We start from the raw sequence: 26,057 nt of genomic DNA, 5'->3' as shown, positions 1-26,057 counted from the left end.
ATCCATTGTACCTTAAATGACACAAATACACTAGATTGCTTTTCCAGCTCTAATACAAACCACTGTGAAAGGGTTAAAGCCTCATCCTCATTTAAATATGCATTCAGGATCCAGAAACATCAACCTGCGGTAAGAATGATGAAAGAGCTGGGCTCTGAGATTTCCACACAGCACTGCAACAGCAACTAGAGCACAGCAGTCGACGAACAAAGGAGAACTGCAGCGAAGTTTGAGGCAGCCCAGCCATTTCTGGGAGACACCCACAGCCTTTGAAGCCTGCTATCTTTTTTGCTGTTTGTAATATTGCCACTTCAAGCATTACCAGTTGCTTCAGCTCACATGAAATACTGTATCCCTTCATCTTCATCTTCTGAGCGTTTGCTTAAGCACAGCAACTGCAGCTGCTGGTAGAAGTGGCCATGACTGCATTATTTCTACAGCTACACTCAAGTAGAATCTTAAATTAAACACCAGTTATCTCATTTCTGGATTCATGGAGTTGTATTCTTCAGTTACTGTATTTGCATCCAAGCTTCACAGCTGCCAGGTTTGCTGCAGAATTTGAAATTTGGATTAGGGATAAACACAAACCCAATTCTGCTCTTCCATTAATCCTTTTTGCTGTCACTGGGACAGCAAAAGTGTTATTTCTAGAGAAGGAATACACAGACAGAAAGATCAGAAGTGGTGCATTGCTGGGTTTGGATTTTTTTCATTTGTTTGTTTCTTGCTCCTTTGCTTTGGTTGGTTGTTTTTTCATTTTTAATTGTTTTGTGGCTTGTTTGGATTTTTTTTTTGGGAGGGGGGGGGGGGGGGGGGGAGGGAGAGGAAGAGGGCTCATCTTCAATTTTTGTTTCCTTTCTGTCCAGAGCAACAAAAGGTGAGCGTATAGTTACAGGCAAGTATTACAGTCCCTTAAGTCCTCCCCTCACACATACCTGGCAGCTAACACTTTTCTTACTATAAAAAATAAAAATAAAAAAAAGAAAAAACCACCACCATACCTCAGACACAAACGAGCAGAAAACCCCCAAGCAGAAAGAGCACAATACATGGACCCCAACTTTCAGAGCCTCCCACAGCACAAATACCAAAGTGTAAGCTCTGCTAAGAGTTCATACTACCTCTCTGGTGGCAAAGCCTCAGGTGCCCCCACTCTCCCATTCTGGAGCCAAGAGGGCTGCACTCCTACAAAGTGCCATCCAGATCACTGCCCCATCATCTTTCAATAAGGGGGGGGGGGGGGGGGAGGGCGCTTGTGGAAATCAAACCCACCATTCCAGCCACCTCAAGGATGCTGTTTGCAGCATATTGGAGAGAAGGGACTTAGAGCAGCTGACATACATCTGACTGTATCCTCCTTCTCTTGCTGCTGCATGGGGCAGGGGTTGGAATGGTCCTTGGGTACCTCTGAAGAAATAATCCCTTCCATTTCAAACATCTTGCTAAATAAAAGCTTCATTTTTTAGAAGTGATTTTATGACCGCTTTCCCCAGTCTAGCCTCTCCCATTTGAGGTTTTCCCCTCACATTTATTTATTCCTAGGCACACTATACCCCAAGAAAATAAGAACTGATGATAATTGCTTATGGCATCGTATGCCCACACAGAATTTAGAAGCCAAAATAAGTGAGCCCAGGGTGAGAGGGTCTATCCACACAGAAGCCATTCTTAAAACAACCTGCTCAGCTATGCGCTGAAAACAGGAACTCTTCACAGACTGTGTTGAGTCCTTTCAAAGGCACACTCAGCAACATGAGAAGATACACATTTTATACTGTCAGTCATTTTAGGTTAGAAAATTCAGACAAAGAATTTTCAAGCTTGTGTAAAGTCTCCTTAAAAGAGAAATGGAAGAATAACCCTAGTCTGTTCTATGCAAAGATTAACCCATGAACTACAGAGACATTCCCTAGTCACTTAAAGGCAGCCAGCACTCAGAAAATTTTGGGATCGACCTCTCCATCACACCCAAGTACAGCTACCAGAACTCTCTCATCCCAAAGAGGGCAACAGGCACATCAACACCCTGCACATGATCCAGACTTGGATGGGACACAGGACTGAGCTCATAGGTTAAGGGTGGAGCACCACTGCTCTGCACTCCCCCTCCCCCCCATTCCAATCATCATGAGTGGGTGGCACTTAACTCCAAACCTTGCCAAAACGCACCCTACAGGGTTAACATCCTCCGTAACCATAGCAACCAGCACTCTATCAGAGCCTCAGCTGGCATGCTGCTGCCTTCCCAGGATCCATTTGCAGCACATTTAAGAATTCCCCCCCCTTCCCCCTTCCCCCCCCCAGCCCCCATTGAGGAGAGCACTCGCTGCTTCCTGCAACTCCAGCATTCCTCTGACCCTACATCCTCAGGCTCACCCACCTTCCTTCCCCCCCCAGGAAAAGGGGGGCTGTCTACAGCTTACTCAGACCCCCCAGTGTGGGCAAAGCATACAGCAGGCAGCCAGCAGCAAACTGGCAGGAGGAGATGCCACAGGGTAACAGGACTGGAGAGCCACCAGGTCAGAAAGAGGACCAGCTGCCACCCATGATCCACCCTCCTGCAGGTAACATGGACGGTGCCCATCACTTCAGCAACAGCCCAGCAACAGCAAGCCCACTGGTCACACCCACCACAACATCCCCACACCTGGTAACAGCAAGAAACCAAAACTCACAGCTACAGGCACATTCTGTCAGAGCAGACAAACCACTTCCAAAACTGAGCTTATCTCAAGCTAAACAATACATCTTTCTCCTCCTGTAGTTCACCTTTGAACTACAGATGCGTGAAAGCAATCATCACATCCCATTCTCCTGCCTGGTTTCCATTCCTTCCTCCTGGGCAGCTGCAGTGTGCCAGCACTTACTTATTTCTAAACCAACCCAATGTCATTTTTATGTTCCACCCATTGGAGTACTTGGCACAGAGACAGACACTGCTGCTTTATAAATAGCTTCACACTGGCCCAGCTCTATCCTGCACAGAGTTTCCACAGCATCATTACGATGCATTTCTCACCATCTCCCTCTCCTTCCCTATTTCCCACGTGCCACTCAGAGGGCAGATGCCCACCTTCCACCTCGCTGTTCCTGCTCCTCAGTGTCACCTCACACATCTCTTCACGCCCTTCCCTGCCTTCCCTAGCAGCTGTCCTCAGCTGCACCAAGTCTTCAGGAGCGTCGCTGAGAGCAACCTTTGTTGGAGGTGGGACTCCAGTCACAGGACATGGGGTACTTGGAGCACAGCTGGAAGGGGAGTGGTTATTTTAAGTCCAATGTTCAGACACTGCACAGTGACCTTTCTTGAAAACAGACTTCTGGCTTCAAGCTAACTTTGTGAACTCACTAGTGTTGGCAACTACTAGGCACGTGATCCCCCAAATGCAAAAGCCTGGCAGTAGATAGAGAACTTCCATACTAATATGGGGCAAGGCAGAAAGTGATTTGTACCAGGATTAGTGAGTGGTTAACAAGGCACAACATTAAAAAAGCTAAGCAATCTGTGTGCCAACAGGTTATTTGCTGGAGGGGAGCAGAGCGCAATCATTGTTTAGGTGATTTTTTTGTTGTTGTTTTGTGGGGGTTTTTTGGGGTGGTGGATTGTTGGAGTTGTCTGTTTATCTAAAATCTTCTCCACCATATCCATTATTTCATGGCACCCAGGCAACAGGTTGCTCCAATGGGATTACAGAACTGCTCTAGTATGTATGGCACATGGGACCACAGCAAGTTTTAACTAACTGTATGAGCCTGGAGCAGACACCCACCAGGTCATCCTGGCTTACACATGAACTTCCATCTTGACATGCAGCCCCAGCCACAAGAACAGAGAAAAGTCCTGTGACTCCTACAGAATTTACCACAAAAACAGGCACAGGATGGATCAAAAGTTTTGGAGGACAAATGGAACAAGTAGTCACAGGTACCAAAACGCTGCTGACTGGAAGGGTTCATTCATCTACACTTCAGCCTATACACATGCTAAGAACAGATGCGCTAGCTGGGATGCACGGCAGTTACAGCTCAAGGGGGCTGCATCAATCTCCCAGAAAGCACAACTCCTTCCATTTGCTGCTTCACGCAGCTATATATCCAAGGAGGAGGAGAAATCCATTCTGATGCTTAAAAAGGCATAAAAAAAAAAACAGGGAATCCATTGCTTCCAGTAGCAAATCACAATAATGAAGAGCACGTACTCAGGCATTTCATTTCAACACGTGTGAACTTTTCTTGCAGCCTTTAATTTGCATTATGCACATCTTTTACTATGCCCAAATTCCCTTCTGTGAAAATTTAAGCCCCCTTTCAGTCTCTTTTCAGTAAGCTGAACAGAAGTGTTCAGTATTAGAGCCTCCGATCTGAAGTTTTCTTCCTGAACACTGCAGCATTCAGAAGCAGCAAACCATTCCAGTGAGCACCTCACTCTTTACAACCCCATCATCTTCCTGGCCAAGCACAATGGTGGAAGCGTTGTCACATTACTTGCTCACTGTGCCCCTAAAACTGCTCTCCCAGCTACTTCTTTCCAAACATCAGCCTTGATGCAGAAGGTAAGAGCAGAACTGTTAGAACTGAGACTCATAACTCTGCAGTTGGGTCATTAAGAACTCACCATGTAGGCAGCAGTCCAAGCTAGGAAAAAACCCAAAGCACTCCACAAGACTGCGGTAGTCTTCACTTTCCCATCCCATCAATCTATTGAGGCTCATCCTCAATTTCTCTCCAACCTGCAATCCCATATCAGCTTCCATATCACTGATGGAAATGTGGATCATTGGTCCTATTGGATATCTCAAGAGACCTCATTTAATTAGGATTCACCATCAACAAATGCCAAAAATTATAAATGAACGCTAGAACAGCTGAAGAGGCTTCCTTTCCCCGATACTTCATCTTCATGTACCATAAAACAGGTTAGGAAACTCTGCTTGTTATTCATAATAAAGTGCCCTACAGACATTGCAGAATGCTAGGTGTTGGAGGAGGATTACTCAAGGATTCCAGAAAGGGAGACTGAATCAAATTTTCACACAGTAGCAAATCAATGTCTGGCTGAATACATTAGAGATAAAGTTATTTCTGTAGATTAATCCATTTCTAGACTCATGGAATAAAAGCACTCATCTTCAAGAGAAACTGTTTTTCATAGGTAATTTTTAAATAATGCCAAGTTGAGACAGGAGTAACTGTTATCTCTTTTGGTACTGAATTAGACAAAGCAATGATCAACCAACTTACTTTTCAGTTCTCTCCCTCCCTCTCCCTCCCTCTCCCTCCCTGCAGAGCTCTCCCCCATCTGCTGGAGCTTTCCTACATCCCAGGTCTCCTCAGCCACCTCTCCCAGTGCCCCTTTGTTGTTATTGCTTCTGGACGCTGTTTGACAACCATGTCTCCACACAGTTAGGTGCCTAAGAGATATTTTATATGTTGCATACCACACAGGAGGGTCATACTTCTTTTGCCCCAAACGCAGTCTGAAATACTTACAGTTTTATTCTGCATCTTTAGGTGGTGAAATCACTGATGTGTCTACATAGTTATCTTGCCCTTACACGCACAAAGTTTCTCCCAACTTTTGTTGTGCCAGCAACAGTCAACTGCTACCTAGCTTTTAAATTAGTCATATTAAAGTTTTAATTATTTCTTAGGTTTGTGATATCTTAGCTGATACGCCCATAGTTTTGTGTCAAGGATCATTTTTCTCAATTCCATGTATCATCATTCCATTTCCACCTTCCCTCTGTCTTCAAAAAACTCATTTCCTATCAGACAGAAATTGAATGTTCCCAAGCACAGCTGAGATTCACAAGACTCTCACTTGAGAGGCAGCTACAGAAATCCTCTGTCACAAATGACCCATGCAGTCTTTCCTTCTGGTGAAAGCAAAAGTGTTTTGCTAGAAACCTCTGAAAAGGTATATAGCAACCATAGATAACTGTCAAGTAGATCTCACTTCTCATCAGTCTTACTTAGCTCAGCATCCAATAGCCAGCAGGGAGCAGACAAGACACCCACTGGAAAGGGAGAAGGCAGACATCATCTTCGCAAAGCCCTTTTCATCTTCAGATCACAGTATAATCCTTTCATAATTTAAGGGGCAACTTCCTCAGCGGAACAAATGCCCCAGGGCAGACCTCAGTGACTTCCTGGCACAGTTTATGTACAGTCTCTGCTGCTTTAATTAGCAGAAGCCCCGTAACTGCTGTGATGGATCCTAGTCCTTGGATCTAGGGGAAAACCGGTGGTCAGTTTAATACTATCACCACAAACAACTGCAGAAGATAGGCACATAACGATTCTTATTCTTGGTCCTAGAGTCAGAAAGCTAAAAAGGAATAAGCACAAAATCAAAAATAGCTCCTTCCATCTGCCTCCTCAGGTTTAGTTACTGTACGAACAGCAGCCCTTTAATCAAGAGAGCCCTGCTTGTTCACGAGAACTGTAGCTCAGCAAACCTTTCAAGCACTAGTTCTGCCATCTGGCAACAGCACTGAGACCTGCTCCCAGACACACACACACAGAGCTGATAATTGCCCTCACGTGGAATTCCAAGGCACTGCAATTGTTCTGGCATTCAAACCTCCATGAGCTCCAGATGTGAATTTTGTGTCTTTATCAGAAAAAAGTACTACAAATCGCCAGAGATTTCTGCCACCCCCACCTCCAGAATACTTTTCATTTAGCTCTCAGCAGTTATTCATCATCTTCTACAGCACCAGCAGCAAACAAGAATATCGTGTAGGCCTGCAGATAAGCATCGTGAATTCATAGCAAGGAAGAAAGTGTCACATTTCTGCTGCTTTCCCTGCATCCACGGATTCGACACACTGAGCAGCTGCCCAGTGGGGAACAAAGTTCTTTTCAGGATTGCTTTATAGGCTTTTCTTTTTTCCAATGCTCAAATTCATTTCAAAGCATAATGAAAAGGTCACAGACATAACCTCTGTACTGAAAGTGGTACCTTCATATTCTTTAAGCTATATGTTTAAGAGAAAGAGGAAAAAGAAGAATTTGAAGAGACTTACATTTTGCTTCAGAGAGATTCTGATTAGGCGACCAGACCAGCATGCCGAGGTTCTCTCTCTCCTGACTTCGTCTGGCAAGTTTGGCTTCAGAGAAAACAGATAAAAACCACGTTATAGAGAAAGTCATTTCAGATGCAAAATGGATACTACAGAAACTTACCACACATCTGCAGCTTTTAATCAAGCTACGAAACCCATCTGTAGATTCAAAAACTCCATCTTCCCATTCAGACCTGAGGCTTTTCCTTGGTGTTTTTTTTTTTTTTGTTTTTGTTTTTTTTGTTTGTTTCTTTCTTTCTTTCCAAAGCATCACTCCCTATACAACATGACAGATAGCACAAACTCACTCTTTCAAGCACTGCACTAAGCAGCATACATTAGATCTAAATTAAAAGTTAATTAAGGTTTCTCTTCCAGCATACTTGATTATTTTTCTTCCAGCCATTGCTAAATGAAAAGGGAGGAGCAGTGCTCAGGCTGCAGGCCCCAAGCCTGGTCACGTCACTTAGATGAACACTTCAGGGTACGTACACATGAACCTCCCAGATTTCACTTTTGAGAACCTACTCTCTATCCCAAAAGGCCTCAAATCCCTCCATCCCCACATCAGAGTGTCTCAAATCAGCCCTTTTACTCAGCCAGTTCAGAGAAACGCTGGTGCATCACACCTGTGAGAACCAGCCTGGCATTAGCCAACTTGGCACCGGCTGAGAGCGAGAGCACCAAAAGCAAAGAACCACAGCTGCACGTACTTAGGAAGAGAGCAACCTCAAGGTAAAGGTTAAGTTTCAACAGCATGTTCTCATGAAGCTACTGTTCTTGGGTGCTGAGCAATCAGAAGAAGAGGAGGAGAGAAGGAAACTTGCCCTGTGAGTCAGTAGCACAGTCAGCTCAGCCACCCACCCCGGCCCAGAGCAACCTGCAGCTCACATTAAGTGCCCGCAGCACTCCTGCCACTGCAGAGCTCCACGTCACGCTGCAGCCTTATGCAACATTTCAACACAGTGCTATTTTCTCTGCACCACCATTTTGTGATACATGGAAAGACATCAGGTCAGAAAACTAGTGACACAGAAGATGCGGTGCCAGGGCCCTGACATCTCATCAGAGCACTATCTGCTCCTCCATCTCCAGTGCACCAGCAGCAGCTCCTGGCCACTCAACAGGTCAGAAGGTTCAGCAGTTACAGTACCATGAATGCTCATGGTCTGATCGCTGTTAGAACCACAAAACTGTTTGAGTTGGAAGGGACCCTTACAGGCCACCCAGCCCAACTCCCTGCAGTGAGCAGGGACACCCACAGCTCCATCAGGTACTCAGAGCCCCATCCAGCCTGACCCTGGCTGTCTCCAGGGATGGAGCACCCACCACATCTCTTGGCAACAGAGAGGTTCTTAACACCAAATCTGCTCAGCTAAGAACACGCAGGGTTAGATGACGAGATACTTCAACATCAAGTTTAAAGCAAATATAACAAGTATTGGAGAAGGGAAGACCAGTAAATACTAACATGGAACTAAAATTTTACTTTTAATTATCCAGACATCAGCCTACCTTATTTCCTAAGCCTTGCCAGAAAACAAAGTTTATTTTCACCACCATTTTCTCAGTTTTCGTAGCAAGCCTGGCAGTAGATAGAGAACTTCTATATCACTTTTTTTCTTTTATACCTTTTTTTTTAATCCAAGGATAGCAACTGCACACACATCATATTTTGTACACAGTCTGCGTTCTTTACTATCTATACTAGGCAGAAAATCAGTAGTGAGAAATACAAAAACAGCCTCTAGTAGAAAATGCATCCACATAGAACACAAAAGGTGTCTGAATTTAAAACTACATAGCTTAAACGTTACAAAAAGTCTTGCAACTTTTAGGATTAAATTTTATTTTCTCTTCCATATCAAGTCTAGGTCAGGAATGTAAAGAAAAAGACAACCTTAAGCCTCTGCTTCATCAAATTCTGCTCCTCACTCTCCCTAGTCCACAATCTGTCCTGCTATTTAGTTCAGTGCAGGGTTTGAAACGTGGAGAAAGAAAGAAAGCCTTCTCCTCACTTTGTATCACACTGAAAAGCACTGTCACATCCCCTAAAAATACCTACAGAAACCAATAGGATCTCCAGAAGTTAAACGCTTCCAGTCTCAGTCCCAACTCAGCTCCTCACACCAGCAACCCACCACCGGAGTTGCAGGAACCCCCGAAAATTACAGAATATCCTGAGCTGGAAGGGATCCATGGGATCAAGTCCAAGAGGGAGCACTCTGCAGCTCTCAGGAGCCCCTCCTGAGAGGGACACAGCACAAGGAGCACAAACACGAGGGAATTCCTTTCCCCATCTCTTCACCTGCACAAAGGGTGAATTCAAACACTCTACACTTTAGTGGCAAAACTGAAAAGCTAAATGCATGTGATCCGTTACATACTTTACATAAAAACAGTCACTTAAGAAGACAAGGTTTATACTTTTTTAGAGTAACAATTTAGGGTCACTTTGCTTGTTTACACAAGTGCAGTTATAGCAGGACAACCTGCATTTCAGGAAACTACACTGGCAGACAAGGCCACCTGACATTTCAGTTAATCTTGCTCTTTCATCCATACTACTCACCTTAGAGACCAAGGCATGAGGCCTGTTCTAAGCAGCCCCTCCTTAGCTTTGATCCAGGGCCAAACTTCACAGGGGATGCAAGTTCTCACTGCCTTCATCAAGCAGAGATGGGCAGCCCAGCTCCTCTGATCAGGCACAAGATCATTGCTCTTTTCCATAGCCACCCCCATCCCGCTTCCCCAGAACATACCCTGCCCTATATCCTCAGGGGCACAGACAACTCTTTGATGGACTGCACAAAGAAGTGAAAGACAGACAAATCCAGGTTAAAACTCTTTATGTGAAGAAAAGGTTATTTTTAAAGTCAGTCCTATTTACAGATATGGTTGACTGCACAAGCCCACAAACAATTCACGCAGTACAAGGGAAAAAAAATGAGGCATGACATGCTATCCATAAGCCAACATTATCCTAAAAGCAGCAGTGTTTTTTTTTGTTTTTGAGCTGGGAAGACACATCTCAGCAACATGCAGCTGACCACAGTGCATTTGCAAAGCAGAGCCAACACTGCTGTTTGAGTTACCATTCCTCTGCTTGTAGGCTGACATTCCCCAGCCTACAGCAGCAACAGTTCTTCTTGAGCTTTTGGAAACCTGTTGCAATGATTTCCACAAAGAAAGGAGGGGGGGAAAAAACAAACAAACAAAACAACTACAAAAAAAAAAAACAAAAAAAAAACACAGAAACCACAAGAGGGAGGTTTCATTCAGCAGCATCAGTCAGACTCCAAGAGGCATTAGATTGATTTAAAACAAAATATGTCTTGCCTCTGAGTCTTTTTAAAGCATCTTTCCCCTGCTGTGAAGGTTGCTGCAAGGGACAGCTTTGCTCATAAGCATCTGCCTGCTCAATTTGCACTCACATACAGACACGTCAGCCCCACTCTGCCACTGCCACCCACACAGTTTAAAGCCTCAGAGGTAAGTCTAGCTCAGACCCCACATGAAAGATCCCAGCTCAGAAAACAGGAAGAAAACAAAAAGGAAAGTGAGGTCAACACAGAAAGGACTCTTAAAGCTCTCCCTTCCTCCTCAAGCAACGCACTGCTATATTCATTCCAAGGAGGAAGCAGAGCTTCTGCCCTGCCAGGACCTTCTGAAGAAACAGAGCAGAAATGCAGAGCTTGCAAGTTCCTTCCAAGGAACTTACAGTCACTGAGTCCTAAACATCCTTGCAAATTCCACGATACATGTATCAACTCATCCCTGGGGTCTGGAACTGCTTCTCAGACCAAGGAGCACAGCCTCCAGTCCCACAATCCCTGAGCAACACCCATAACCTCACCAGCAGCCTGACACACATGTATGCACGTATCGTAACGGGCTTCCTGCATATGTTGTAACTTCTTATTTTCTCCATGCAAGCTTAAGCTATGTTAGTGCTAAAATTAAAACTGCATGAACAAGCTGAGTGCTGAACATGCTTGTCATGCTTGAACATGCATGTTTGTCATCATGAATACACCTGTGTTGGCATGAAACCACAGATCTGTGTTGGGAAGAGCAAAGTAAGAGCAAGGACACACATGTATGCCCTGCAGGCTCCTCAGCCACCATGCTCCATATGCACAAACTGCCAACACAGCAGGACCACAAGCAAGAAGGGTGCTTCTCTCCCAGCCTGTGCCAGGGTGGTCAAGATTTCTTTTAAGGAGGGAAATGGAGGGGTTCTCAAACAGAAACTACTAAAGGCCACTGCTAAAGTGCTGAGCAGTGTCAAAGGTGCGAAGACTCCCTTGCAGGTCACAGTGTCTTCCTCAGGTGGTTGGAAATAGACAATGACCTCTGTGGTTCCTTCCAACCTAACCAATTCTGTGGTTCTATGACTGATCCCAACCCCTTCCCAGTCTGAGCCATAGAGCAGCTGCAGTCATCAGCCCAGAAAGAAAGCTGTAGAATACCACTCCTCATCCCAGCCAGACCTCTGTTCAGTGGGGTGAGCAAAGAACCTTGGAGCACCCCAGTCAGAAGGCCAAAGGGCAAAAGCAGCATCTCACAGCAAGAGCCCATCCAACACCTCAGTGCTATTGTAGGAAGAGGGGCCCTGCCCTGCCAGCATCACCCTACTCTCCTCACACATGCTTGCCTCCTCCTTTCAGTTCTGGCATTTATCCATCTGAACCAAGCAGCTTTGCTAAAACTAACCTGGCAAAATAAAAAGCAAACAGCGTTCTCCCTGAGTTATTAAATCAAATCAGTTGGCTGTGAGATCAAACAGCACAGTGGGTGCACAGGGAGCAGCAGACTCATGTGGGGGGCTCTGCCTTCATGCAGAACTTCATCCCGCTGCCATTAGCCATAGCAGGAGCCTCTCTGGGCAGAAACAAACCAGGGAACAGGCAGAAGTTCTCCCTCCAGCGCAGCATAGCTTTGTGCTGCCTGAAGGACTGCGTGCGCAATCCCCACAGGAACAGACGGCAGGCAGGACACCTGGAGCCCCAGCCAGCCCAGCACTGCGCAGTTCTAGCCTGATACATCCCACTTCATTTTTCTTTTCCCAGCTAGAAGCATAATGTGCCAGAATAAACTCAGAGGGAGCCAAGGCTCCTCAGGAAGCCACCCACCACCATCACCTATCTTCTGCTTCTGCATGGAGAAGCAGTGCCAGCTCACACCTGGGTTTCTGCAGTTGAGGGAGCTGCTCCATCCTGCAGCTCTGCCCAAGGATGCTGCATTCTCCCACCGTGGCTGCGTCATTCAAGAGCATGCTCTACTGGTTCTGGCACCTTTCCTGACTCTCAGAGGTATGATCGTGGCCTCCTGCAGATGCCAAGACACACTGCTCTCACCTCCACCCTGCCCAAGTCAGGATGAAGCTCTGCAAGGGAGGATTCCCAGCCCTCACCCCTCCCCTCTGTAACCCTTCCAGCAGTCTGTAGTGGGTTGTTGTTTTTTTTTTTTTTTTTTTTTCTTCTGCTGCCTGCATAAGGCATTTCAGAGCTATGGGAGCCCTGTGTTTCAAAGGAGAAAAAATACACTGCAAAACATCACTACCAGAGCATTGTAACACAGGCCACAAAGAGAGGGCATCTGCTGCTACTGAATTCCTCTGTTAGCTAAGACAGCAAAAGGTAACGCAGAGAAAGCACAGCCAGGTGCTTGATACAGATGCAAGCTGTTCCATCTTCCTTGGCAGGAAAGAAAGAGCAAATCAACACAGCTTATAAAAAAACAAAACAAAACAAAACAAAACCAACACTTCCCATAAAACAGGGAATTCTTCAGGTACTGACTGATCTTTTATCAGGCATCAGTTAAGAAAAGGTATCCAGATCTAAACAACATATTTCATTAAGTTACTGAAGTTTACACCAAGACTGAAATCCCAAAGGTACAGGACAGCAGAATACCCACCTGCAAAGGCTCCTGCATTACTAACAGCACTTTGTTTCCTCCTCCCTCCCAGTAAGTGGCATTAATTCACCATTAAATCAAATACTGCAAGTTTTTAAAAGGTCTAAGAAGCACCCTCTTACTTTTAAAATGTAACCCTTGACATCATCCGCGAAACAAACACTGCACAGTATACCGAGGTGAATGTATGTTTTCATTATTTGGGGGAAGTGCTGGAGCTGATACAGAGTAACTTAGTAGCTGAATGCTGTTCAAAGAGATTTTGGACTAGGTCTAAATGTATTTACTTCTAGTGAAGCCAGACTAAACAAGTGCTTCCATTCCCAAATTCTGTTCTTTCTTTATTGATGCTGATCTTGTATTTACTGCATAGAGTAAAACCCTTGTTTACAGCACTCATGAAGCAAAATAAGACAAAGGAGACACGGCTCCCATAGTTTGAAAAGCCATTTCTCACTGGGTCACTGATATTGCCTGGGCTCATAGCATCATACTCATAAGCGCACAACATTTACAGCAATGAAATATTTATGGGGCACAAGAGAATTCAAGCAAAATTAAGAGCTGGGAGAAAAGCCATCCCCACCTTCCTTCCCTGCGGCTGGCATTGGTGTCTGAAGCAACAGCTCGACGCCACGTGGAGAACTCTGCTGCCCGGCTCCTTCCTCCTGCACGTGACTTTCCAGCTCAGCACACAGTGCTGCAATCCCCTTCCCTCTGCCTTCTGAGAACTGCCTGGCTTCAGCAGCCCATGCCTCCTAGCAGTGCTATATTTGTACATGCTACAACACAGCTTTACGTGTAGCAGAATTTTCTAAATGGGAATCCTGCAACTTAAGGAAGGGTTTTAATTAAGAAGTTATAAATTAAGCAGCAGTTACCTCTTCCTATACTTGACTACACCCGACCGGCACTGCAATCTATATGCAAATAAAGTTCTGAGGACATTTCTGTATCTGCCTGGGGAGACAAAGGCCACATTTGGGCTTAGGAACAGAGCCATGGCACTGCACATGCAGACTGAAGGGCCTATTCCTTCGGTGTAACTGTGCTGCAAAACCCACAGTATCTCACACCTCACAACAGTGTAAAAAATATATATATATATACTGCTTTAAAAAAAAATCACCCCGTTAAAGATTAATCATCCAGCAATGATTACAAAGGTCACTCTGTAGTGATAAAAAATTATTATCATTAGAAAGGTTGGAAGAGAAAAAAAGAAACTATATTGCTGTACACATTTTTTTTCTCTTTTTCTTTTTTTTTTTTTTTTTCAAGTAACCAAGTTCAAACACTCAGTCTGCGCTTCACATCTTAGGATTTAAGAAAGAAAAAAAAAAAAAAAGAGCTTAAAAAGAGCTTAAGGACATATCAGGCCCAAGCTGCCTTGCTAGTTTATATGCCAGCAATAAAGCAGAAGCTGCAGCCCGCGTTGTGCCCGCAGCCCAGGCCAGGCTGAACAAAGCCAAGCAGATGTTGAGGCCTCGCCTTCACATTTTTCCTGAATAACACAAGTCCGCTCATTCTTTCCTGCAAGCAGGTGGCACCAATGTGCAGCCAGAGATGAAGTCTGAATAACTACACAAGCAAACAGCTCTTCACCATATACTTCAATAGTGCAAAATTATTTTTCTATATGCATGCAATTCCAATCCAGGCATTGCCATGAGTTCTGCATACACAAGCCCTGCAACCCTTGGAGGAGCAGGAAATCCATTAGCATAACATCAGAAGTATGGATACACCCCCCACACGCAGCACTGAGAATCACACCTCTGCTAATCATGGCAGGCTTTTGTCTAGACACGGCCGGGTTTGGTACAGAGAGGGAAAGGGGCAGAGTTTCTTTAAAGAAAGAGTTGAACTATTAAATTAAGAGGAGAAAACGCATGTTTGGATGAGATTTTACCAGAGATCTCATAAGCCTTTTGGAAAATGTAGATTTGCAACGTTGATTTTTTTTTTTTTTTTTTTAATTATTATTATCAGAAGGAGGAAGGCTGGTAGCTGTATGTAATGCAGTCCTGAGCAAGAACCAGAGAAATGCTCATGCACATCAGGCTGCAGCTCCTGCAGGTTCCCTGCCCCTCTGCAGCATGCTGCCCCACAGTATTCACCCAGAGCACCAACCCTGCCAGGAGCAGGTAAATGCACACATACTGGTGAGCCACAGCCCCAGGGAGACAACTGCTGCTGGTTTCTGTTCAGTCTCCCTGAACGCTGACCCGACAACAGGATTCCTTCCTTCCCTCCTCCATGCTATTTCCCTTCCACTTTCATTTCAGTGACCACGCCATGCCTACGTGCATGCAAGAGAGATCTGAATACAGAAACCTACACTGAAAGAATTATAAAAAGAAACAATTCTTGCACGATTCTCTCAAGTGCCAGGTTTACAGTGCTGACAAATATTTAGGTGCTGCCAAACCTATTGAAAGCCAAACTGACAAGAAAGCAAATCTAAGGCAAACATCTTCCTTTCTCCACCACAGATCGTCATTCTGTTGCCTCCTCTTTTCCTTGGCAATCAGAGACTCCTACACACAGCTCTGCACCCACTCGGCCTCCCATTTCTCTGTACAGCCAGCCCCCAGCTCTTCCCACCCACTACCCAGCTCCTCCGCCATGCTCCCCCACCCCACCAAGAAGAGCTGCTCAGATTATTCACTGACAGCACTTAGGGATAACGTATGAGAGCAGGGCAAGAGCAGAGACTTCCTGAGCCTGGCACTGCGTCTGCATCACTGGATTTAATGGCTTTTCATGGAAGGAGGAAAAAAAAAAAAGTCCATCAAATTGTCTAATTCTTTTTGAACCCATTTATAATTTTGGCATCTACAACATCCTGTGGTAGAGTGCTACAATTTAATTATATGTTTACTGTCTGAAGAAGAACAAAGAAACCCATGCACACACTCCCTTCTCGGCTCTGAAGCTGCCACCCAGACATTTCATTTGGTGGCCCCATTTCCTGGCTCATGAGAAGCAGAAGTAACTGTGCCCTGCTCACCTCCTCCTTGTCTCATACTGTGTCACAGACCCTCTACCACACTCTTCTCGCTCATTTGCTTTCCAGGCAGGACAGCCTGGGTGTTGCTTCTCTCTGGCACTGAGAAGGAGAACCATTTCTGCACTTTATCTTGTTATCTCACAGCTCTGAGAAGCATGTATGCACGAGGGAGGGATGAAAATGGGGCACAACCAGAACTGCACACACTGTTCGAGAAGAGGGCACACCACGGATTTATAAAACACGCCATAATTAGGTTCTGTTTTGTTCTCTGATGCTTTCACAACAGCTTTTAACAATACACTTGCCTTTTCACCATTACCACTGAGTTGATGAAAAAACCACTATGACTCCCAAGATCTCTATCTAGAAATGCAGCAGCTAATTTAGAGACCACTATTGTATACATAGCTGCTTCTCACTCATCCTCTCCCCCCCCACACACCCCATCTAAATACTGTTTAGCACTAAACAACAAGTTTTACCTGTCATTTTTATTGCCATGCTGTCACAAGACTGAACAAGTTGCCCATTCTCCCCTCCACAAGTAAATATCCACAGTACCCCAGCCACTCCCTCCTTTTTCATATACTGTCTTTACATATTGATGAAGGGACAATTCAGCTGTTAATAGTGAAAATAAGAAATGAGAGGAAAAAAAAAAAAAGTGTCATCTGAAATGGAGAGTACAGAAGTGCTGCTTTTTCCAGAGTGAGAAGTGCACAGTGGTTGCTCTATAACAGGTTGTGGGACAATTCTGGCTTCCCTGGGCTTCCCAACCACCTCGCAGATGGCCTAACAGGAGGAGCAAAGAGCCCAGAGGTTTACCTGAGCCTGTGGGTTCCCCATCCCCTCCCCATTGAAGGCAGGGATTCAGACCACTGATAAAGCATGCCCTACCTGCCAGATTCAGCCACCCTTCCCCATTCCCCAGCACTTTTTGGGAATAAACCAGGGCAGAGGTGAACAGGATTTTTGTCCATGCTTAGAAAAGACACACTCACAACCTCAGCTTCAGAAAGCCCTGAAATTCCTTATTCAAAAACCAGGCCCAGCTTCCCTGTAAAGCTTCAAACTTCACAGCACACACAAGTATCTTCAACCCAATCAAGCACCATTTTACTCAGCTTTCCCACATGCTAAGGACCAGCTGGACAGTTTCTATTGCCCAATGCAAGCAAGTCAGAGCCATGTTAGCAAAGAGATTACTTTTCGATGCTTTCAGCAACACCCCTTCCCCTCCCACCCATCCAAAGTTCACACTACAGCATCCTCTTGAGATAGCTCACACTGATTAGTGAAAGTAACCAGTGCCTAGAAAGCAGCATTATAAAATGCAGATTCTTGCCTAACTCAAAGTACTACTGACCACTGCGTGTGGAGGATAAGAAGCAGTGCAGCCATCCCAAAGGACACTGGCCAGGCTGGCCAACTCAGCTCTACCACAGCTAATGCCGCCAATTCTACCTCCAGCTGGTTCTCCATGGGTTACATGAGTGCCTCGGCTGACAGCGGCAGAGACTGCAGCCTCTGAAAGAAGGCCCCAACTTGCTATACTGATGCAGCTATCTCCAGGAAGACACCTGTCCTCAGGCCAAGACGAGCGTAAGAGCAGCTTATATATCAAATCCCACCACACAATCTGAGTCACGCACCAACACGGCGTGCAACTGCAGTCACCAGGCTGCAACCATGCCCAGTTTAACCCACACAAATCCGACTTCTAAACATCTGTGACAGCTACATATCCTCCTCTCACCCCCTTTCACGACGGTCTCCCAGGTCCTTATCCTCACAGCACCCCTGCCGTCATACCGGAGCCTTTATCAGCACACGAACAGCTGAGCCAGGCATGCAGAAGCTGAGCCAGGTTTCCTAGGACCTGCATTAGAGCCCTCTCTATGGGTCATCCTTCCTCATCATCCTACTCTCAGAAATGCCAAAATCAAATAGGAGCCCATAAATAACACATTCAGTATTTCAAATCAGATTGTAAAGCCTCAATCTGCTCCCAGTTCTCCTTGGAAATGACTGCTGTATTCATTAGCTCGCAGGCTCCCCAAGGCACAGGCAGCACTTCTCCTGCTGCCTGCACACCACGCTGGGTGCTAGAAGGATAAACATCAAAAAATGCAAGGTTGGATTTAACGTGTCCTTAAAACGCAGGCAGCTCCTGAAAGCTACTAGATCACAATTTTCCTACGGATTTCACAAGTCAGGCGGTTTTTTCCCTCATTTTTGCCAAACTCGGAGAAGTAGTAAGAACTATATTTAAATGCAGCTAGGAAACATGACAGATCTTATAACTTTGTCTCTAACATTCACCTTTCACTAGATGACTTTCCGACACAAGTCTGCTGGATTCTCTCCTCCTCCCCCAGCCTCCAAAAGACTCTCAGAACAAGTTTGTCTTGCACCCGCATTAATAACTTCAGAGCATGATAACTTCTTCACTGCTCCTTGCACACACTCTCCACTGAGTTCTGCCCACACTCCCACTTCATGTTGAAGCATAAGCAATCCTAGAGAGTGCCAGGGACCCATGGCTGGGGGAGAGGAGATGTTGGCAATGGGCAGCAGCAGGAGCACTGGTGGACAGAGGAGCAAATAGGGTCACAACCCTGAAAGGATGCTGGATTTTCCTGAATTGCCTTCGCTTTGGGATTACAAGTGCTACTTCTGCAGTGCCAGCATTTGCATACCACAGCATATTTGCAAAGAAATCAATTAGGACATGTTCAAGAAGGTGAGCACAAAGAGTCCCATAGCATTCAGAGCACTCTGCGCTGCTTCAGGGAAAAGCAAAGTGGTGAAAATGTACCCACACATGCACACTTGAGGCATGGTCCCCTTCCCCATTCCCTTTCACAGAAAGAAGTTCATGCACACACAGCCTTTGACATGCAGTAACCACGTGGCAAGCATTGGAGCTGCACTCACACACAGAGCAGAAGGGAAAAAAGCAGTGTGCTGGGGAAGGGGGATAGGAAGACCAAGCGCTGCTTTGCAGCCATCACTGCATGGCAGGGAGCACCGAGGGGACAGAGGGGGTGAGGCAGATAAGGAGAAAGCAGCCAAGTGCCAGCCTGGCAATACAGATAAACGCAGCCAAGCCCTGCTGCTGGAAGGAGGAGAGTGCGGTTTGGTGGGAAGCCGAGGGTGGAACCTGGTCCGGTGCCCCGGGAGTGAAGGAGGAGCAGCTGCCCAGTAGAGCAGGAGAAGGAGCCTGCAGCACACCTACCTGCCCCGCAGCACGTCTCTGGCACCACGTGCTGCAGTGCAGCCCTCACACACATGCTGATATACAGCCACAATATTAACTTAATTTTACTGTGTTCAGGGCCATTACTCTCTCCAATCTGAGGACTAAAATCCCATTCAGGACTTAAATGCATCTTTATTGAGGCTGAAAATTCCACAGTTTTCTCGAGTTTTCAAAAAATTCCTTTTAGATTTAATTCACGCTCAGAGCAAAAGAATCCCTCTCCTTCTTTCCAAATCCCATCATGTTAGCCAGAGCATCTCTGCCTATGCAAGAGCCAAGAGGTCTCGTTTTCCTTTCCCACAAATTACATAATGGAAAAATGCAGTGGCCAGCCTCCAGCAGCTGTTTGATAGGAATACAGCTGTGTCTCTTCATACATCAATTAGGTTGTTCCACACTGTATTGGACAAATTGAAAACTGTTAAGCTTGTTGTCTTTACCCCGTGACCACTGGATAACTCCCTATAAGCGACAAGCAGCTCTCCACAGGGCACCACAGTGAGCTCTAACTGCTTTGGGAAGCATTCTGCAGTTCTCTCTACCCCAAACCCGGTGTTACCATCCCGACCACCGGAGCACTTTCCCCACACCATCACCTTCTCAGCATCGGTGACCCATGCAGATTTTATTGTTTTGCCTTCTTAGCACCAAACTTCAGCTCACCCAGCTTGTAGAAAAGTGCTTAACAGGGTGTTAGACATATCCATGCAGAAGGGGGAAAAAAAAAAAAAAGAAGGAAAAAAAAGAGCAGCAACAAGAACAGGGCATCGAGGGAAACAAAACACACAGGGACAGAAAGAGGACAGAGAGCCTCAGGGGAGGGACAGTATTTAGAAAAGCTGAGTTATTAGAGACTGAGGAGCTAAACCTTGCTAAGGTTGCTGGGGCCTTCAGGGGAGTAAAAAAAAAAAAAAAGATCTGCACAGAGCTCCCTGGAGAACAGAACAGCCTCATGGGTAAAGATGTGGGCTGGAGCAGAGAAAAGCTGTGACACCCTGGCACCAGACAGGAAAGCTGGCTGTCGAAGAACACAGGGCACGGCAGGCCAGGGAGCATGCAGCATTCCCCTGCAGAGGGGCTTCACCAAGAGGACCCTCATCAGAAACACAGGGCTCTCTGTTTCCACTCTGGCCTGCACCATTCCCATAGCACTAGAGGCAGAAAGTCCTGCATTTGCAGAAAGATGCTTTTCCCTGACATCTGGATTTCACATGTCTCTTGCTTTATGAGAAGTATGCAGTCTATCCTTCAATGCAACAAGAGAGGGGCTGTGAAACAGGGACCAGCCACCACCACTCTTAGTGCAGCTGAGCCAACTTGCAACCAAGACCTGAGCTGTAGCCACCTTTTGCACACAGTACATCAGACTGCCAGGCTCCTGACTTCGTGGGGCCTTACATTTTCCCCCAAATGATCACAGAGAAAGGAAGACAGAAGCTTCTTTTCTTAAAAAACTTTACAAATCTGCTCTCTCACTGTGGTGTTCCACATCCATTACCAGCTGTCCCATGCTTGCTCAACAAGATGATCCCATTGCACCTGATGCTGGTCCTGAATCAGAGGCACCAGCTTACATGCAAGAAAGTTGAGATGCTAGTTGGTCTAACTAGCACTAGTTTTGGTCTTAACTTGCAAACAAAATCCCCTCCAAAAGCCCTCTTTTTCCCTTCACCATAAGAGGCAACATATGAACGAGTTCATCCAAAGACATCAGTCCAACAGCAGTTCTAGGGTGAGGACCAGAGCCCCAACATATTCCCCCCTCAACTTCAGCACCTCACAGCATCACAGACTGGCTGAGGTAGGAAGGGACCTCTGGGTCCGTCTGCTCCAATCCCTGCTCAAGCAGGGACACCCAGGACCGTGTCCAGATGGCTCTTGAAGACCTCCAAGGAGGAGACTCCACTCTCTCCAGCCCCCTGGGCAGCCTGTGCCACTGCTCCATCACCCACACAGCACTGCCTGATGGTCAGACAGGACTTTCTATGATTCAGTTTGGGCCCACTGCTTCTGGTCCTAGCACTAGGCACCATTTAGAAGAGCCTGGATCCATCCTCTCTGGTCCCTCCCTTCAGGTATTTATAGGCATTGATGAGATCCCCCTGAGGATCTCCTCCTTATGTAATAACCAGTCAGTATGTAGAAGAGTCACATGCGACTAGCACAGATGCTGGGAGAGCAGGTTTTAAATTATTCCTCACAAGAAGGCACAATAATTTAAGCAACATCATGTAAGATGTGTACTGTATTTGAGAATCCTTGCACCCTTGACTATAGCAATGCACCAAGAACACAGCACTCTCTCTTCACAGCATGTTTAAATATCAGTGCTATCTCCAGTAGAGAACTCCGCAGCAATTTCTAGGAAAGGTGACACCAGAGCACCGCAGTTTCTATACCTCCTGTTCACTGCCCTTGGATAGTTCTTTGCCTGCAGTCAGAAGGGCTGGAAGACTTGTTCCCATTCAACACCAGCAATGTAACCTCCCCTCCCCCACTTCCCAGTCAAGATCAAAGCCCTTCTGAAGATCCCACCCAAGCAGTCTATGTGGGAACAGAGTAACCACCCTTTCTCTTCCAATCCTCACTTAGCTGAGAGTGATGCTGTTGGAAAGATAAAGCCTTCACACACAGCTTCTAGGCTGCCTCTCCATTCCTGAAACAGGTCACGTGCCAGCAGGCTGAGCTTGTGCCCTGCAGTAACACTCCACATAACACAAGGGCACCATGCCTTTGCTGTACTGCACCACCTGCAAGGAGGAATTTCCCCTGTAGGAGGAGAAGAGAGACAACGGACAGGGAATGTTGTACTGGGCTATGGTATATAGAGACAAAATGTAAGCATTTTTCTCCTACAGCCTTCTCCTGAAGGAAGAATGCTGCAGAGCTATCCCCCCCACAAGCTGTATGCATATGCATCAGAGTCACCCAGACCACTACAGTGCCATGACAGAGCCTCTTTAAGTGGTCACCTGTGCTCTCTCATCGGGTTTAGGATTGTTCACATCAACCTCCATACTGTGAACCTTCCTAAACTGAGGCTGCAAGTCAGATGTGAAGGTCAACGATGCGCTATTAACACTGCTAAGAAAGCAGATTTTTGAGATCCCTCCTGCTGTTCCTACAGAACCATCAGTTTTGGGCACTAAAAACCATAACACAAGGGATTGTTTATTTTAAATAGAAGCAGCAATCATCATCCCCAAGTTCACAATTTAGCTATACCAGCAGTCTCCTCCTACATAAGCTTGACTCTTTTGTACAGATCTCCCTTGTAACCACAAAACTCTACCACTTCTATCATTGCTCAAAAATATGGGGAGTTTCCTTTGTTCTTTCCTTTTCTTTGTCATGGTGTTATTGTACATGGCCTTGAAATCACCATTCTCAACAATGCCTTGCCTCTAAAAACACTTGGGAAGCAGAAAGTCAACTGTCCCAGACATCCAAATCCTTGGCAGAGTGGGACACAGAGGACAAAGGGAAAGGTGTATGCCATACCCTGTGTTCTCACAGGTTGGAAACCATCTGTCCTGGTACACTATAGCATAAACATCACTCTTGATCACTCAATGCATCACCCAGAGGCAGCATTCTTTGAAATTTTGAGATATACAGGGAAAATGAGTTTGTTTTTTTTTTCTTTCTACCCGCTCTTTCCCAGAATTTTTTCTAAGAAATCAGCTGTAAGAACATGAACTTCATTTACTAGCCTGGGAATTAGAAACACGTCATGCATAACTGAGTTAGCACATCAATTTTCATCAGATATGCCTTCGACTAAAACTCTTCAAGGCAAGGTACATTTGTTGCTATTCTGAAGTGAGACCAGCACATCACAGCACAGTAAGGTAACAAGTGTATTTGTTGCCAGTTGGTATCTCTCTAAATTGAGACAAAGCAGGGAGGAAAAGCATCAGAAATAGAAAGTATCCATATTGTTAACTCAAACAGAAAGTTATATATACTCCCCGCTCTGAACCAGTACATAAAGACCTAAGGCAAGGGTAAAGAAACAAGTGCAGTATCCCAGTCTAAAAAAAAAAATCTTTTGCTGTAACATGGTAACTGCAAGGACTAAAGGTAAGTCCAATCACACCTCACCAATAACAGTTCACATACTGGTTTGGTTTTTTTTTCATTGTTGTTTTCAACAAAGCAAACATTGTAATTAATTAATTACAAGAAATCCTCTGAACAACTTGGGTGCAGCAGTGATCTCCTTTTAAAGCTTTTTCACCTCTAACCCTTTCTGATTTTTCCATGTTGTACTTGGGGAGAAGAAAGTAGATTTTGAGCACAAATTACTTACTCTTCCTCTGTTATCAAGTTCTCACATTTAGTACATTATATCCATGACCTTTCCACAGAGACTAAATGTTGTCTCATGTACTGCATCTTTCCCTACAAAACTATCTGCCTTCTTGGAACACCATGCTATGTTGATGAACTGATGAACGAGTCAAAGGTATCATCCACTTGGTTTTTAGTCTCTGTGCCAGCTCTGACTTCAAGCCCACAATTTACAAGACATCCATAAAAACACAAGAGTAATTCATTTGGAAAGGACCCACAAAGATCATCAAGTCCAACTGCCCAATCGCTTAAGAACTAACTAGTAGTTAAGGCACATTACTGAGGGCATTGTCTCTTGAATGCTGACAGCCACAGGGCATCAGGTACCTCACCAGGAATCCTATGCCAGTGTCTCACCACTCTTACAAGAAAGATATTTTTCCTAACATCCAGTCTGACCTTCCCTTGTTACAGCTTTGTGCCGTTCCCATCCTGCCGTTCCAGGAGCAGAGCATAGAATCTCCATGCTTCCCCTCCTCAGGGAGCTATATGGAAGTACAAAATCATAAAATCATTAAGGTTGGAAAAGACCTCTAAGACCACCTAGTCCAATCCCAGCCGATCCCTACCATGCCCACTGATCATGTCCCTCAGTGCCATATCTTCACATTTCTAAAACATCTCCAGAGACAGTTGACTCCATCACCTCCCTCAGCAGTGAGGCTGCCTCTCAGCCTCCTCTTCCCCAGCCTGGACAGCCCAGTGCCCTTGGCCTTTCCTCACAGGTCATGCCTTCCAGCCCTGTCATCAGCTTAGGTGCCCTCCTGTGCAGGCTTTCAACAACCTTAACAACCTTTTTATAGTGTGGAGCCCAGAAATGCACTCCATGTTCAAGATGAGGTTGCCCTAACACTAAATATAGCAGGAAAATCACCTCTTTATTTATTAAAATGAAAAGAGTGAACTATTTTCTTCCTGTAGACCTTAAAGATCTGTCCCTCAGAATGCGAATCCCTGCATTTCATTACTGATTTATGAAGACCTTACCTTTATACAGCCAGGAGCTGTAAAGGAGACCCATGTCTTCTCTTGAGCACACTTACAACAGAAGCTTAGACCGTCTGCTATAAAGCATATGCACTGCAGTTCTGAAGAATAAGCTGTACGAAAACAGATTTATTTCCAACTACCACTGAAAGTGATTGAGGACAAGAAATAAAAGGACTTGAGATACTCCGCAAAACCATTCACGGAAGCGCTATACATGGCACAGGGACGCACTGTAGGGAATCAGGCTTTGCTCCCTGGGCAGAACCATCTTCCTTTGTGCCTTGATTTTACTCCAGCCTTCAAACTTGCAATAATACTCAGCACTCTGCAGACACACACACACACACAGTGCCAGAAAGTCTGAACAAGATCACCAGCACAGCATACCAGGCTCCACGGCAGAAAACACTGCCACATGCATGCAGGACAGGCACCGACAGTCCTTGGGAGCATATTCACCACAGTGCACTCCAAGTTGAGAAGAAAACCAAAGGGAAGTGTCGACCTCCTGGAGATAACCGTGGCAATAGACTTCCATTTAACACATCTCTCTCTCAGTATTAACAGCTCACCAAGACAAGATCACCACACTTGCCTGTGGAGGAGGTTAAAAAAAAAAGTTCTGCAGCAGGGCAGCTTTGCAGTCACACCCTTAATTATTTCATAACTTTTCCAGTACAGACACCAACAGCAAATGCAACTTGTCCATCCAGTTCCAGTGCAGGTGGGAGCAGACACTGGTGTCAGGCCAGTTACCTGGGCAGGTTGTACAGGACTCCTGCTTCACATCAGCCATTCCAGTGACCTAGATATGAGAGGTCTCCCTAAAATGGTTCCTGGCCTGAGGGGACAGAAACTTTTTACTCCAATGGCACCATGAAAGGTGACCTTAGCTTCACAGCCTCAAATTGGTACATGAGATACCTTGCCTACCTAGGAAAGGTTACAGCTTCACAAACAACATTTAAGATCTCATAAAATCCCTTCCTAAACAGGAGACTCCAAAGGAAGGAGAATAAAGGATGGGGGAAAAGCAAGCCATTCACAACTGGCTGGAGATTTTCCATAACAGTTACACAGCCATAGGTAGAGCAGATTAGATTTACACCTTAGCTCAGCTCACACAGGAAAAGCTTTTCAGCAAAGAACAAGTCAGAACCCTACGCCTCTGCAGATCTGTTGCCAGAGTTATGCTACACACCTTAAACTTTACTTGAAACAACGTTGCAAGAGAATGATACCTTCATATCTGACCTATAGAGGGAGTATATATGTGAGTTCCTCACATTCTCACATCCAGAGGTTTCATTGCAGAGTACAGTATGCCTACCTATAGCTGCTACTCCAAGCAGGAAGTCATGACATAATCCAAATCTCTGTACAGGTGTTGAAAATGAGAGCAAACGGAGCAGCTTTACTCAGTGGAAAAAGCAGTCAGACC

General features: G+C 45.5%; 1 protein-coding gene across 1 annotated transcript in view; it reads right to left on the bottom strand.

Annotated features, from left to right (window-relative positions):
• Nucleotides 1–26,057, bottom strand: part of RCOR1 (REST corepressor 1) — a gene marked incomplete at both ends in the record, with an annotated part of 79,164 nt that overhangs the window by 32,095 nt on the left and 21,012 nt on the right. Inside the window, one exon of the mRNA XM_079537243.1 lies at nt 7,029–7,112. Coding sequence (XP_079393369.1) covers nt 7,029–7,112 — 84 coding nt within the window. The remainder of the gene's footprint in view (nt 1–7,028; nt 7,113–26,057) is intronic.

This window comes from Tetrao urogallus (genome assembly GCF_951394365.1).
Source record: "Tetrao urogallus genome assembly, chromosome: 6".
NCBI lineage: Eukaryota > Metazoa > Chordata > Aves > Galliformes > Phasianidae > Tetrao > Tetrao urogallus.
Note: the sequence above shows the minus strand (reverse complement) of the source record. Positions and strands in the feature narration are given on the sequence as shown.